At 47.5% G+C, this 15,794-nt stretch overlaps 1 protein-coding gene across 3 annotated transcripts in view; it reads right to left on the bottom strand.

The window, feature by feature from the left end:
- LOC110516816 (cullin-associated NEDD8-dissociated protein 1) overlaps positions 1 to 15,794 on the bottom strand; it is a 57,221-nt gene that overhangs the window by 3,119 nt on the left and 38,308 nt on the right. For 2 of the 3 annotated variants that reach the window (XM_036956628.1, XM_036956630.1), the window contains exons 11-21: positions 14,645 to 14,763; positions 14,385 to 14,482; positions 13,934 to 14,196; positions 13,402 to 13,775; positions 9,914 to 10,069; positions 8,249 to 8,344; positions 6,250 to 6,470; positions 5,922 to 6,097; positions 5,441 to 5,536; positions 2,260 to 2,429; positions 1,443 to 1,607 (exon numbers count right to left, since the gene is read on the bottom strand). In XM_036956628.1, coding sequence (XP_036812523.1) covers positions 1,443 to 1,607; positions 2,260 to 2,429; positions 5,441 to 5,536; positions 5,922 to 6,097; positions 6,250 to 6,470; positions 8,249 to 8,344; positions 9,914 to 10,069; positions 13,402 to 13,775; positions 13,934 to 14,196; positions 14,385 to 14,482; positions 14,645 to 14,763 — 1,934 coding nt within the window. The other variant, XM_036956629.1, reaches the window with a different exon arrangement.

Genomic DNA, 15,794 nt, shown 5'->3' with positions numbered 1-15,794 from the left:
GTTGTCGGGTCTACCTCCCTCTCTCCTGTTGTCGGGTCTACCTCCCTCTCTCCTGTTGTCTGATCTACCTCCCTCTCTCCTGTTGTCTGATCTACCTCCCTCTCTCCTGTTGTCTGATCTACCTCCCTCTCTCCTGTTGTCTGATCTACCTCCCTCTCTCCTGTTGTCTGATCTACCTCCCTCTCTCCTGTTGTCTGATCTACCTCCCTCTCTCCTGTTGTCTGATCTACCTCCCTCTCTCCTGTTGTCTGATCTACCTCCCTCTCTCCCGTTGTCTGATCTACCTCCCTCTCTCCTGTTGTCTGATCTACCTCCCTCTCTCCTGTTGTCGGGTCTACCTCCCTCTCTCCCGTTGTCTGATCTACCTCCCTCTCTCCCGTTGTCTGATCTACCTCCCTCTCTCCTGTTGTCTGATCTACCTCCCTCTCTCCTGTTGTCTGATCTACCCCCCTCTCTCCTGTTGTCTGATCTACCCCCCGTTCTCCTGTTGTCTGATCTACATACAGACTACCTCTCTCTCCTGTTGTCTGATCTACCTCCCTCTCTCCCGTTGTCGGATCTACCTCCCTCTCTCCTGTTGTCTGATCTACCTCCCTCTCTCCTGTTGTCTGATCTACCTCCCTCTCTCCTGTTGTCTGATCTACCCCCCTCTCTCCTGTTGTCTGATCTACATACAGACTACCTCTCTCTCCTGTTGTCTGATCTACCTCCCTCTCTCCCGTTGTCGGATCTACCTCCCTCTCTCCTGTTGTCTGATCTACATACGGATCTACCTCCCTCTCTCCTGTTGTCTGATCTACATACAGACTACCTCCCTCTCTCCTGTTGTCTGATCTACATACAGACTACCTCCCTCTCTCCTGTTGTCTGATCTACATACAGACTACCTCCCTCTCTCCTGTTGTCTGATCTACATACAGACTACCTCCCTCTCTCCTGTTGTCTGATCTACATACAGACTACCTCCCTCTCTCCTGTTGTCTGATCTACATACAGACTACCTCCCTCTCTCCTGTTGTCTGATCTACATACAGACTACCTCCCTCTCTCCTGTTGTCTGATCTACATACAGACTACCTCCCTCTCTCCTGTTGTCTGATCTACATACAGACTACCTCCCTCTCTCCTGTTGTCTGATCTACATACAGACTACCTCCCTCTCTCCTGTTGTCTGATCTACATACAGACTACCTCCCTCTCTCCTGTTGTCTGATCTACATACAGACTACCTCCCTCTCTCCTGTTGTCTGATCTACATACAGACTACCTCCCTCTCTCCTGTTGTCTGATCTACATACAGACTACCTCCCTCTCTCCTGTTGTCTGATCTACATACAGACTACCTCTCTCCTGTTGTCTGATCTACATACAGACTACCTCTCTCTCCAGGCAGGCTATTGTTGAAATATAACGGAGTCCTGTCAGGAAGCTGTTCAGGATACCTTGATGTCGTAATGGTCCTTGAGTCCGTCTTCTACGTGGTTGAGGAACTCAAAGATGTCTAGTCTGTCTAGACAGCTGTCCAAGAGTGTGTACATGCACTCAAACGCTGCCTTCCTTATGTCCAGACCATCGTCCACTGTGTGTTTAAAGGGACCCATCTCAACCTGGGGGGAGAAGACAGGTAATTTAGAAGACCCTCATCCACTGTGTGTTTAAAGGGACCCATCTCAACCTGGGGGGAGAAGACCCTCTTATCTAAAGTAACTCAACTAAAAGTAGGACGACAGAGGACAAGAATTGCAAGTAAATCCTTTGTCAATAAAACTTAAAACCTTAAAAAAACAAAACACAAAAGGAAGGGAGGGAGGAAGGAAGCAGGAACAAGGAGGTGAAGCACCAATGAAAGCCATGTCAACCTAGGGAAGAGTAGATGAAGAATGACAGAAGGATAACAGACAAAGGAAGGAAGGAAGGAAGGAAGGAAGGAAGGAAGGAAGGAAGGAAGGAAGGAAGGAAGGAAGGAAGGAAGGGAAGCACCAATGAAAGCCATGTCAACCTAGGGATAACAGAAAACAAGGGAAGAGTAGATGAAGAACGACAGAAGAATAACAGACAAAGGAAAGAAGGAAGGAAGGAAGGAAGGAAGGAAGGAAGGAAGGAAGGAAGGAAGGAAGGAAGGAAGGAAGGGAAGCACCAATGAAAGCCATGTCAACCTAGGGACAACAGAAAACAAGGGAAGAGTAGATGAAGAACGACAGAAGGTGTGAATACGGAAGCAGAAAAGGAGAGGAAACATCAGCTTGGTTCGTCCCGTACCTCTCTGATGAGTTCCTTGCGGACTTTGGTCTCGTTGTAGAGGTGTGGCAGGACCGTATCCAGTAGGTCTCTGATGAGAGAGGGCTTATTATGGGCTGCGGAGTTGAAGGTTACCAGGGCAACCCGCCGCACGTTCAGGTCCGGGTCCTCCAACGTCTTCAAGAAGTCACCTGGAATACAGAACAACACAGTCGGTCACAATGAACCTTTCACATATACAATGAACATCAGTATACGACAAGTCAAATGAAAAGCTCCTCTCGTCTATATTTCCTCAGTGTGTCTCAGTAAAAACATCAGTCTCGGTCTCCAGTACAGTGAATTATGAAACTATTCAGACCCCTTCCCCTTGTTCCACATTTTGTTACATTACAGCCTTATTCTAAAATGTATTAAATAAATATCCCCTCATCAATCTACACACAATACCCCATAATGACATCACAATACCCCATAATGACATCACAATACCCCATCATGACATCACAATACCCCATCATGGCAAAGCGAAAACAGGCTTACAAATAAAAAACAGAAATACCTTATTTACATAAGTATTCAGACCCTTTGCTATGAGACTAAAGAGACATTGAGCTCAGGTGCATCCTGTTTCCATCGATCATCCTTGAGATGTTTCTAACAACTTGATTGGAGTCCAACCTGTGGTAAATTCAATTGATTGGACATGATTTGGAAAGGCACACGCCTGTCTTTATAAAGGTCCTACATTTGATAGTGCATGTCAGAGCAAAAACCAAGCCATGGAGGTCGAAGGAATTGTTCGTAAAGCTCCGAGAGACGATCGTGTCGAGGCACAGATCTGGGAAAGGGTACTATTTCTGCATCATTCTGAAATGGAAGAAGTTTGGAACCACCAAGACTCTTCCTTAAGCTGGCCACCCGGCCCAACTGAGCAATCGGGGGAGAAGGGCTTTGGTCAGGGAGGTGACCAAGAACCCGAAAGTCACTCTGACAGAGCTCCACAGTTCCAGAAGAACAACCATCTCTGCAGCACTCCACCAATCAGGCCTTTAGGGTAGAGTGGTCAGACGGAAGCCACTCTTCAGTAAAAGGCACATGACAGCCTGCTTGAAGTTTCCCAAAAGGCACCTAAAGACTCTCAGACCTTGAGAAACAAGATTTGTCTGGTCTGATGAAACCAAGATTGAACTCTTTGGCCTGAATGGCAAGCGTCACGTCTGGAGGAAACCTGGCACCATCCCTACGGTGAAGCATGGTGGTGGCAGCATCACGTCTGGAGGAAACCTGGCACCATCCCTACGGTGAAGCATGGTGGTGGCAGCATCATGCTGTGGGGGTGTTTTTCAGCGGCAGGGACTGGGAGACTAGTCAGGATCGAGGGAAAGATGAACGGAACAAAGTACAGAGATAGCCTTGATGAAAACCTGCTCCAGAGCGCTCATGACCTCAGACTGGGGAGAAGGTTCACCTTCCAACAGGACAACGACCCTAAGCAGGCAGCCAAGACAACGCAGGAGTGGCTTCGGGACAAGTCTCTGAATGTCCTTTAGTGGCCCAGCCAGAGCCCGGACTTGAACCCGATCGAACATCTCTGGAGAAACCTGAAAATAGCTGTGCAGCAACACTTCCCATCCAACCTGACAGAGTTTGGGAGGATCTGCAGAGAAACCCAAACCCAAGAAGACTGAAGGCTGTAATCGTTGCCAAAGGTGCTTCAACAAAGTACTGAGTAAAGGGTCTGAATACTTATGTAAATGTTATATTTTCTTTTTTTATACATTTGTAAAAATGTCATTATGGGGTATTGTGATGTCATTATGGGGTATTGTGTGTAGATTGACGAGGGGGGAAAAACTAATATTTAATCCATATTAGAATAAGGCTGTAACGTAACAAAATGTGGAAAAAGTCAAGGGGTCTGAATACTTTCTGAATGCACTGTATTTATGCTGTAATAATCTGTGCCGGGGGCTAGGGTCAGTTTGTCATTAGATACAGTCTGCCTGTCTCAGTAACAACATTCAGATACCATAGCAGTCTGCCTGTCTCAGTAACAACATTCAGATACAGATACCATAGCAGTCTGCCTGTCTCAGTAACAACATTCAGATACAGATACCATAGCAGTCTGCCTGTCTCAGTAACAACATTCAGATATAGATACCATAGCAGACTGCCTGTCTCAGTAACAACATTCAGATACCATAGCAGTCTGCCTGTCTCAGTAACAACATTCAGATATAGATACCATAGCAGTCTGCCTGTCTCAGTAACAACATTCAGATATAGATACCATAGCAGTCTGCCTGTCTCAGTAACAACATTCAGATATAGATACCATAGCAGTCTGCCTGTCTCAGTAACAACATTCAGATACCATAGCAGTCTGCCTGTCTCAGTAACTACATTCAGATACCATAGCAGTCTGCCTGTCTCAGTAAAACCATTCAGATATAGATACCATAGCAGTCTGCCTGTCTCAGTAACAACATTCAGATATAGATACCATAGCAGTCTGCCTGTCTCAGTAACAACATTCAGATACCATAGCAGTCTGCCTGTCTCAGTAACAACATTCAGATATAGATACCATAGCAGTCTGCCTGTCTCAGTAACAACATTCAGATACAGATACCATAGCAGTCTGCCTGTCTCAGTAACAACATTCAGATATAGATACCATAGCAGTCTGCCTGTCTCAGTAACAACATTCAGATACAGATACCATAGCAGTCTGCCTGTCTCAGTAACAACATTCAGATATAGATACCATAGCAGTCTGCCTGTCTCAGTAACAACATTCAGATATAGATACCATAGCAGTCTGCCTGTCTCAGTAACAACATTCAGATATAGATACCATAGCAGACTGCCTGTCTCAGTAACAACATTCAGATACCATAGCAGTCTGCCTGTCTCAGTAACAACATTCAGATATAGATACCATAGCAGTCTGCCTGTCTGAGTAACAACATTCAGATACAGATACCATAGCAGTCTGCCTGTCTCAGTAACAACATTCAGATATAGATACCATAGCAGTCTGCCTGTCTCAGTAACAACATTCAGATATAGATACCATAGCAGTCTGCCTGTCTCAGTAACAACATTCAGATATAGATACCATTGCAGTAGTCAAAGAGGACAGGTTAGCAGTAGATAGCGATGGGATAGATGAAATAGTAGAGATGAGACACACCTATGCAGTTTTTCAGGAGAGGGTCTATTGTCTGTGGGTGGTCTGAGATGGTGAACTTCACTGCTGTCACGACTGAGCTTCTGGCATATGATGATCCTGGAGACAGGAAACATTAATATTTCACATCACACACCCGCAATATCATAGTAAACTAATACCCAGGTCATATTTCTTTACATGAAATTATTCATATCATGCACAATGAACCACCTGTATTTAAATATTATTATATATATTTTTTATCAAGTCTTGCCAATCAAAACGGGCCAATGAAAACCACCTGATACCTGAGAGCAGGTATCCTTTAAGTCTGGGCAGCAGGGTTTCTGGGTCTATGAGGGTGAGTTTCCCCAGACATTCTGCTACCACGTTCCTGTTCCTCACCTGAGAGCAGGTATCCTTTAAGTCTGGGCAGCAGGGTTTCTGGGTCTATGAGGGTGAGTTTCCCCAGACATTCTGCTACCACGTTCCCGTTCCTCACCTGAGAGCAGGTATCCTTTAAGTCTGGGCAGCAGGGTTTCTGGGTCTATGAGGGTGAGTTTCCCCAGACATTCTGCTACCACGTTCCTGGTGCCCTCCTCGGCACACTCACAGTGCTTCAACAGCAGGGTCCACACACCCTCGACATAAAGTTTCAGACCCGTCACGGACGCCGAGCTGGAGAGAACAGAACAGAGATGCCATGTTGGTCACAAGGTGAAAACAGCAACCCCGCGCAATTAGCCAGTTCAGTCACCCCGACCCCGGGACTCGAACCAGCGACCTTTCGGGTGGGTTCCACACCTCTCTAACCCGCCGGACTGTCCTACCTGATGATCTCTTTGAGCGAGTGAAGCAGCAGATACTGCCTCTTGGGCTGTCCCGAGATCTCCCCCAGAACGAAGGGCAGGTATTCCGGTAGGTTGCCCACGGCGATGGATCCCAGGGCGTAGGATGCGGCAGACTTGACCTCTTCGGAGGAGGAAGAGAAGGCGTCCAGGATGACCGTCTTGAGCTCCGGTTGGCCGCTCAGGTCTACGTGGTGTCCCACCTACCACAGAGACATTGTGAATGATTCCTTCACTACTGATACTAGTCACGACATCTGATACCAGCCTACTACCATCAAACCCACTATTAGTCCCACTACCATCAAACCCACTATTAGTCCCACTACCATCAAACCCACTATTAGTCCCACTACCATCAAACCCACTATTAGTCCCACTACCATCAAACCCACTATTAGTTCCACTACCATCAAACCCACTATTAGTCCCACTACCACTATTAGTCCCACTACCATCAAACTCACTATTAGTCCCACTACCATCAAACCCACTATTCGTCCCACTACCATCAAACCCACTATTCGTCCCACTACCATCAAAACCCACTATTCGTCCCACTACCATCAAACCCACTATTCGTCCCACTACCATCAAACCCACTATTCGTCCCACTACCATCAAACCCACTATTCGTCCCACTACCATCAAACCCACTATTAGTCCCACTACCATCAAACCCACTATTAGTCCCACTACCATCAAACCCACTATTAGTCCCACTACCATCAAACCCACAATTCGTCCCACTACCATCAAACCCACTATTCGTCCCACTACCATCAAGCCCACTATTCATCCCACTACCATCAAACCCACTATTCGTCCCACTACCATCAAACCCACTATTAGTCCCACTACCATCAAACCCACTATTAGTCCCACTACCATCAAACCCACTATTAGTCCCACTACCATCAAACCCACAATTAGTCCCACTACCATCAAACCCACTATTAGTCCCACTACCATCAAACCCACTATTCGTCCCACTACCATCAAACCCACTATTAGTCCCACTACCATCAAACCCCTATTAGTTCCACTACTATCAAACCCACTATTAGTCCCACTACCATCAAACCCACTATTAGTTCCACTACCAGCAAACCCACTATTAGTCCCACTACCATCAAACCCACTATTCGTCCCACTACCATCAAACCCACTATTCGTCCCACTACCATCAAACCCACTATTCGTCCCACTACCATCAAACCCACTATTCGTCCCACTACCATCAAACCCACTATTCGTCCCACTACCATCAAACCCACTATTAGTCCCACTACCATCAAACCCCTATTAGTTCCACTACCATCAAACCCACTATTAGTCCCACTACCATCAAACCCACTATTAGTTCCACTACCAGCAAACCCACTATTAGTCCCACTACCATCAAACCCACTATTCGTCCCACTACCAGCAGCAGTAAAACTCAAATTTTTGTACCCCTTTTTCTCCCCAATTTCGTGGTATCCAATTGATAGTTACAGTCTTGTCTCAGCACTGCAACTCCCGTACGGACTCGGGAGAGGCGAAGGTCAGGGGCCGTGGGTCCTCCCGAAACACAACCCAACCAAGCCGCACTGCTTCTTCCCACAACGCCTACTTAACCCCGGAAGCCAACTGCACCAATGTGTCAGAGAAAACACCGTACACCTGGCGACCAGGTCAACGTGCACTGCACCCGGCCCGCCAAAGGAGTCGCTAGTGCACGATGGGACAAGGACATCCCTGCCGGCGAAACCCTCCCTGTAACCCGGACGACCCTGGGCCAATTGTGCACCGCCCCATGGGTCTCCCGGTCGCGGCCGGGCTGCGACAGAGCCTGGACTCGAACCCAGAATCTCTAATGACACAGCTACTTAGACCACTGCGCCACTCGGGAGGCCCACAACCGTAAAAAGCCTTGGACATGCACATACACACTTTTTTGTTAATTTTAGTATTTGTATTTTTAAAAAGTGTGACCCACCTCTCCCAGTGACAGCAGGGCCAGCAGCCTGATGGAGTCTGTCGACCGAGAGTTCTTCACATCCTGGATGAACTGGCCTACCACAGCAGGACCCTCCTACAAATACAAATCCAGCTTTATTTAAAATGCATTAAATATGGAAAAAAGCTTTAGGGCAGTGATCACATTATAAAACATTATGTTAAGATGATGAACAAACAAAAAGAAACAAAAAAAAGAGGAAATAATCAAACCAAAAATCTGAGATTGAAAAAAAACACCAATACAAAAAAGGCAATAAATGTCCTTCAGGAGAACAGAACACAGGAAGGAGGTCTGAATGTCCTTCAGGGGAACAGAACACAGGAAGGAGGTCTGAATGTCCTTCAGGAGAACAGAACACAGGAAGGAGGTCTGAATGTCCTTCAGGAGAACAGGACACAGGAAGGAGGTCTGAATGTCCTTCAGGGGAACAGAACACAGGAAGGAGGTCAATGTCCTTCAGGAGAACAGAACACAGGAAGGAGGTCTGAATGTCCTTCAGGGGAACAGAACACAGGAAGGAGGTCTGAATGTCCTTCAGGAGAACAGAACACAGGAAGGAGGTCTGAATGTCCTTCAGGGGAACAGAACACAGGAAGGGGGTCTGAATGTCCTTCAGGAGAACAGAACACAGGAAGGAGGTCTGAATGTCCTTCAGGGGAACAGAACACAGGAAGGAGGTCTGAATGTCCTTCAGGAGAACAGAACACAGGAAGGGGGTCTGAATGTCCTTCAGGAGAACAGAACACAGGAAGGGGGTCTGAATGTCCTTCAGGAGAACAGAACACAGGAAGGAGGTCTGAATGTCCTTCAGGGGAACAGAACACGGGAAGGAGGTCTGAATGTCCTTCAGGAGAACAGAACACAGGAAGGAGGTCTGAATGTCCTTCAGGAGAACAGAACACAGGAAGGAGGTCTGAATGTCCTTCAGGGGAACAGAACACAGGAAGGAGGTCTGAATGTCCTTCAGGGGAACAGAACACAGGAAGGAGGTCTGAATGTCCTTCAGGAGAACAGAACACGGGAAGGAGATCTGAAAGTCCTTCAGGAGAACAGAACACGGGAAGGAGGTCTGAATGTCCTTCAGGAGAACAGAACACGGGAAGGAGGTCTGAATGTCCTTCAGGAGAACAGAACACGGGAAGGAGGTCTGAATGTCCTTCAGGGGAACAGAACACAGGAAGGAGGTCTGAATGTCCTTCAGGAGAACAGAACACAGGAAGGAGGTCTGAATGTCCTTCAGGAGAACAGAACACAGGAAGGAGGTCTGAATGTCCTTCAGGGGAACAGAACACAGGAAGGAGGTCTGAATGTCCTTCAGGAGAACAGAACACAGGAAGGAGGTCTGAATGTCCTTCAGGAGAACAGAACACAGGAAGGAGGTGTGAATGTCCTTCAGGAGAACAGAACACAGGAAGGAGGTCTGAATGTCCTTCAGGAGAACAGAACGCAGGAAGGAGGTCTGAATGTCCTTCAGGAGAACAGAACACAGGAAGGAGGTCTGAATGTCCTTCAGGAGAACAGAACACAGGAAGGAGGTATGAAAGTCCTCCAGGAGAACAGAACACAGGAAGGAGGTCTGAAAGTCCAGGAGAACATAAATACAAACATAACACAGGAAGGTCAGCAGAACAGTGAACCTACATCAGGACAGGCGCGGGTCAGGGCGGCCACACATTTAGCGATAGAGTAGTAGGACTGTTTGTGTGTTAGAGCAGCACTCTGGGCGTAGACTGGACCGGTCAGCATACGGAGCAGGTCCATGTAACCCAGAGAGGATGTCCCGGTACCCACCAGAGCCTGGGAGAGGACACAGTAAAACAGCTTTTAATACAACCCTAACCCAGAGAGGATGTCCCTGTACCCACCAGAGCCTGGGAGAGGACACAGTAATACAACCCTAACCCAGAGAGGATGTCCCTGTACCCACCAGAGCCTGGGAGAGGACACAGTAATACAACCCTAACCCAGAGAGGATGTCCCTGTACCCACCAGAGCCTGGGAGAGGACACAGTAATACAACCCTAACCCAGAGAGGATGTCCGGGTACCCACCAGAGCCTGGGAGAGGACAGTAATACAACCCTAACCCAGAGAGGATGTCCCTGTACCCACCAGAGCCCGAAGAACAGAATACAATTTACTGAGTGCTAAAATACTGCTTGGTCAGAGAGGGGTGTTTAATAAATTAACATTGAGCAGTGACACTTCTAGATATGAAGTTGACAGTTTGAGAATCTATAGATCTATTAGGGACAAGGTAAGCCCTAACTACCTGATCATCTATTAGGGACCAGGTAAGCCCTAACTACCTGATCATCCATTAGGGACAAGGTAAGCCCTAACTACCTGATCATCTATTAGGGACAAGGTAAGCCCTAACTACCTGATCATCTATTAGGGACCAGGTAAGCCCTAACTACCTGATCATCCATTAGGGACAAGGTAAGCCCTAACTACCTGATCATCCATTAGGGACAAGGTAAGCCCTAACTACCTGATCATCCATTAGGGACAAGGTAAGCCCTAACTACCTGATCATCTATTAGGGACAAGGTAAGCCCTAACTACCTGATCATCTATTAGGGACAAGGTAAGCCCTAACTACCTGATCATCTATTAGGGACAAGGTAAGCCCTAACTACCTGATCATCTATTAGGGACAAGGTAAGCCCTAACTACCTGATCATCCATTAGGGACAAGGTAAGCCCTAACTACCTGATCATCCATTAGGGACAAGGTAAGCCCTAACTACCTGATCATCCATTAGGGACAAGGTAAGCCCTAACTACCTGATCATCCATTAGGGACCAGGTAAGCCCTAACTACCTGATCATCCATTAGGGACAAGGTAAGCCCTAACTACCTGATCATCCATTAGGGACAAGGTAAGCCCTAACTACCTGATCATCCATTAGGGACAAGGTAAGCCCTAACTACCTGATCATCCATTAGGGACAAGGTAAGCCCTAACTACCTGATCATCCATTAGGGACAAGGTAAGCCCTAACTACCTGATCATCCATTAGGGACAAGGTAAGCCCTAACTACCTGATCATCCATTAGGGACAAGGTAAGCCCTAACTACCTGATCATCTATTAGGGACAAGGTAAGCCCTAACTACCTGATCATCCATTAGGGACAAGGTAAGCCCTAACTACCTGATCATCCATTAGGGACAAGGTAAGCCCTAACTACCTGATCATCCATTAGGGACAAGGTAAGCCCTAACTACCTGATCATCCATTAGGGACAAGGTAAGCCCTAACTACCTGATCATCCATTAGGGACCAGGTAAGCCCTAACTACCTGATCATCCATTAGGGACAAGGTAAGCCCTAACTACCTGATCATCCATTAGGGACAAGGTAAGCCCTAACTACCTGATCATCCATTAGGGACAAGGTAAGCCCTAACTACCTGATCATCCATTAGGGACAAGGTAAGCCCTAACTACCTGATCATCCATTAGGGACAAGGTAAGCCCTAACTACCTGATCATCCATTAGGGACAAGGTAAGCCCTAACTACCTGATCATCCATTAGGGACAAGGTAAGCCCTAACTACCTGATCATCCATTAGGGACAAGGTAAGCCCTAACTACCTGATCATCCATTAGGGACAAGGTAAGCCCTAACTACCTGATCATCCATTAGGGACAAGGTAAGCCCTAACTACCTGATCATCCATTAGGGACAAGGTAAGCCCTAACTACCTGATCATCTATTAGGGACAAGGTAAGCCCTAACTACCTGATCATCTATTAGGGACAAGGTAAGCCCTAACTACCTGATCATCTATTAGGGACAAGGTAAGCCCTAACTACCTGATCATCCATTAGGGACAAGGTAAGCCCTAACTACCTGATCATCTATTAGGGACAAGGTAAGCCCTAACTACCTGATCATCTATTAGGGACAAGGTAAGCCCTAACTACCTGATCATCCATTAGGGACAAGGTAAGCCCTAACTACCTGATCATCTATTAGGGACAAGGTAAGCCCTAACTACCTGATCATCTATTAGGGACAAGGTAAGCCCTAACTACCTGATCATCTATTAGGGACAAGGTAAGCCCTAACTACCTGATCATCCATTAGGGACAAGGTAAGCCCTAACTACCTGATCATCTATTAGGGACAAGGTAAGCCCTAACTACCTGATCATCCATTAGGGACAAGGTAAGCCCTAACTACCTGATCATCTATTAGGGACAAGGTAAGCCCTAACTACCTGATCATCTATTAGGGACAAGGTAAGCCCTAACTACCTGATCATCCATTAGGGACAAGGTAAGCCCTAACTACCTGATCATCTATTAGGGACAAGGTAAGCCCTAACTACCTGATCATCTATTAGGGACAAGGTAAGCCCTAACTACCTGATCATCCATTATGGACAAGGTAAGCCCTAACTACCTGATCATCTATTAGGGACAAGGTAAGCCCTAACTACCTGATCATCCATTAGGGACAAGGTAAGCCCTAACTACCTGATCATCCATTAGGGACAAGGTAAGCCCTAACTACCTGATCATCCATTAGGGACAAGGTAAGCCCTAACTACCTGATCATCTATTAGGGACAAGGTAAGCCCTAACTACCTGATCATCCATTAGGGACAAGGTAAGCCCTAACTACCTGATCATCTATTAGGGACAAGGTAAGCCCTAACTACCTGATCATCTATTAGGGACAAGGTAAGCCCTAACTACCTGATCATCTATTAGGGACAAGGTAAGCCCTAACTACCTGATCATCTATTAGGGACAAAGTAGGACCTAACTTCCTGATCATCTACTAGGGACAAAGTAGGACCTAACTTCCTGATCATCTACTAGGGACAAAGTAGCACCTAACTAACTGATCATCTATTAGGGACAAAGTAGCACCTAACTAACTGATCATCTATTAGGGACAAAGTAGGACCTAACTATAGGGACAAAGTAGGGGCTACCTGATCATCTACTAGAGACCAAGTAGAACCTGATCATCTTTTAGCTGATTTTACAAGCAGTTCTCAAACTATTTTACGAACACAGTACCTCAATTGAACTCATCTACCCGCTGTCCTAGACATTTAGATATCATTCCCTTATCTGTTCAAACTGGAACTGGTAACCATAGATACCTGGAAGAACTCTAGCATGGCACTGAGGGCCCCTCCCTGCAGCAGAGGAGACCTGACCAGAGAGATGAGCTCCGAGAGGATGGACGACCCCCCGATCTTAGCCAGGGAGAGAGGGTGGACCCGGGCCAGGGTGGTCAGGAAGCTGATGACCATCTGGGACACGTGCATGTCGCTCTCGCTGATCAGCGGCGGCAGCTCGGCCAGCACGGCGTCGATCATGGCCGGAGTCACGCTGTCGCTGTAGTTCTTCACCAGGATGTCCAGCGCGGCCAGGGTGCTCAGTTTCAGCGCCCGCTGGTTCTTACGCAGGAACGACGCCAGGATGGGCACCGCCTCGTCGAGGATAGGTCGAAGGTCGATCTTCAACGTGGAGCCTGTGATTAGGGAGGAGAGCAAGTATGAAAAGTATATACACACACACACACACACACACACCTATCTAGCAGGGAAACTGATTTATTAGTAAACAAACAGCCCTCAACAGATTCTGAAAATTCGCCGTATGGACTTCTCAACATCATCCCCTCCCGACCTGCGATGAGCGTGAGGGCCTTGACCGTCGTCAGTCTGGTAATCTCATTCTTCAGTCGCTCCAGGAAGATGTGCAGCGTCCCAGGGAGGTCGTCCCCCAGGCTGTCTCCTAGGTTACAGATGATCTGACCCATACAGGAAATGGCCCTCTCTTTCACTTCCTGGTCGATGTCGGCAGCCTTGAGGCGTTTGATGGTGCAGGTGAAGAGGTCAGTGATGTAGGGAGAAGCATCGAAGGTGTCCCTCTCCGGCTGGTCCAGAGGTCTAAGGTTTCACATTGACAAAAGATTCATTGTCCCATACTGGGCCACGAGGTTGCAGCAGATTAAAACAGAATTTTAAAAAAAACAGCAACACTCAACTGAAGTTACCTCTGGTAAACCGTGTAGTTATTCTACTAAACAAGAGAACACATCAATACACACGTGTATTATTACAATAGATAACCTTACCTGATGACCTTGACCAGCTGTTGGCTGACCAGCAGGGCCTCGGAGGTGATCTTATAGAAGGGGTCTCCTACACACGCCACCACGGGCGGCACCAGGGCCTGTGGAGGTCAAAGGTTAGACAAGTTTATTCAAGTGTCACTTCACAATTGACAAAGACATTTGACAGATAAATAAAACATTGTGGGTGAGTGAGAGTTCTGAGACTATTTCAAGAGCGCTGATGATCCATGATGTGATCAACATCAGTCCTATTACCCCACCTGGACATGAGGGTGGAAGACTTGAGGCTGGTGGTTACACAGGACCACATACAGACAGGACAGGGCATCGATCTTCAGGTTGGACGAGCTGGACTTGTCGTTGAGAGAGAAGATGATTCCTGTTAGGAGAGAGAGAGAGAGAGGAGATTAGGTTAGTTTAGTCAATATGCACATTGGAGGGAGGGTTTCTCAGACACAGATGAAGTCTATTCCTAGACTCGTTCCTCCATTGAAAGTGCTTTTTAGTCCAGGACTGGGTGGAACGCGTGTCCGGGAAACTGGCCCAATGAATTAGAATATTAAAAAGGAAAGAAGAGAAACAGCAGAGAGAAGAGGTGCTGGTGAGGTCAGAAACCTGAACCGTGTTTCAGGGAACAGAAAATAAAACAGAGCTTCTTTACTAAAAATAAAAAGGTTCCCCCAGTGAGAGAGTCAATACGGCCAGGTTCCCAGTGAGAGTCAATACGGCCAGGTTCCCAGTGAGAGTCAATACGACCAGGTTCCCAGTGAGAGTCAATACGACCAGGTTCCCAGTGAGAGTCAATACGACCAGGTTCCCAGTGAGAGTCAATACGACCAGGTTCCCAGTGAGAGTCAATACGACCAGGTTCCCAGTGAGAGTCAATACGACCAGGTTCCCAGTGGGAGTCAATACGACCAGGTTCCCAGTGAGAGTCAATACGACCAGGGGAAGGTTCCCAGTGAGAGTCAATACGATCGGGGGAAGGTTCCCAGTGAGAGAGTCAATACGACCAGGTTCCCAGTGAGAGAGTCAATACGACCAGGGAAAGGTTCCCCCAGTGAGAGAGTCAATACGACCGGGGGAAGGTTCCCCCAGTGAGAGAGAGTCAATACGACCAGGGGGAGGTGCCCGGTGAGAGAGTCAATACGGCCGGGGGAAGGTGCCCAGTGAGAGAGTCAATACGGCCAGGGGAATGTTCCCAGTGAGAGAGTCAATACGACCAGGGGAAGGTTCCCGGTGAGAGAGTCAATGCGACCAGGGGAAGGTTCCCAGTGAGAGAGTCAATGCGACCAGGGGAAGGTTCCCAGTGAGAGAGTCAATGCGACCAGGGGAAGGTTCCCAGTGAGAGAGTCAATACGACCAGGGGAAGGTTCCCAGTGAGAGAGTCAATACGACCAGGGGAAGGTT

Source organism: Oncorhynchus mykiss, chromosome 21, assembly GCF_013265735.2.
Source record: "Oncorhynchus mykiss isolate Arlee chromosome 21, USDA_OmykA_1.1, whole genome shotgun sequence".
Lineage (NCBI taxonomy): Eukaryota > Metazoa > Chordata > Actinopteri > Salmoniformes > Salmonidae > Oncorhynchus > Oncorhynchus mykiss.
Note: the sequence above shows the minus strand (reverse complement) of the source record. Positions and strands in the feature narration are given on the sequence as shown.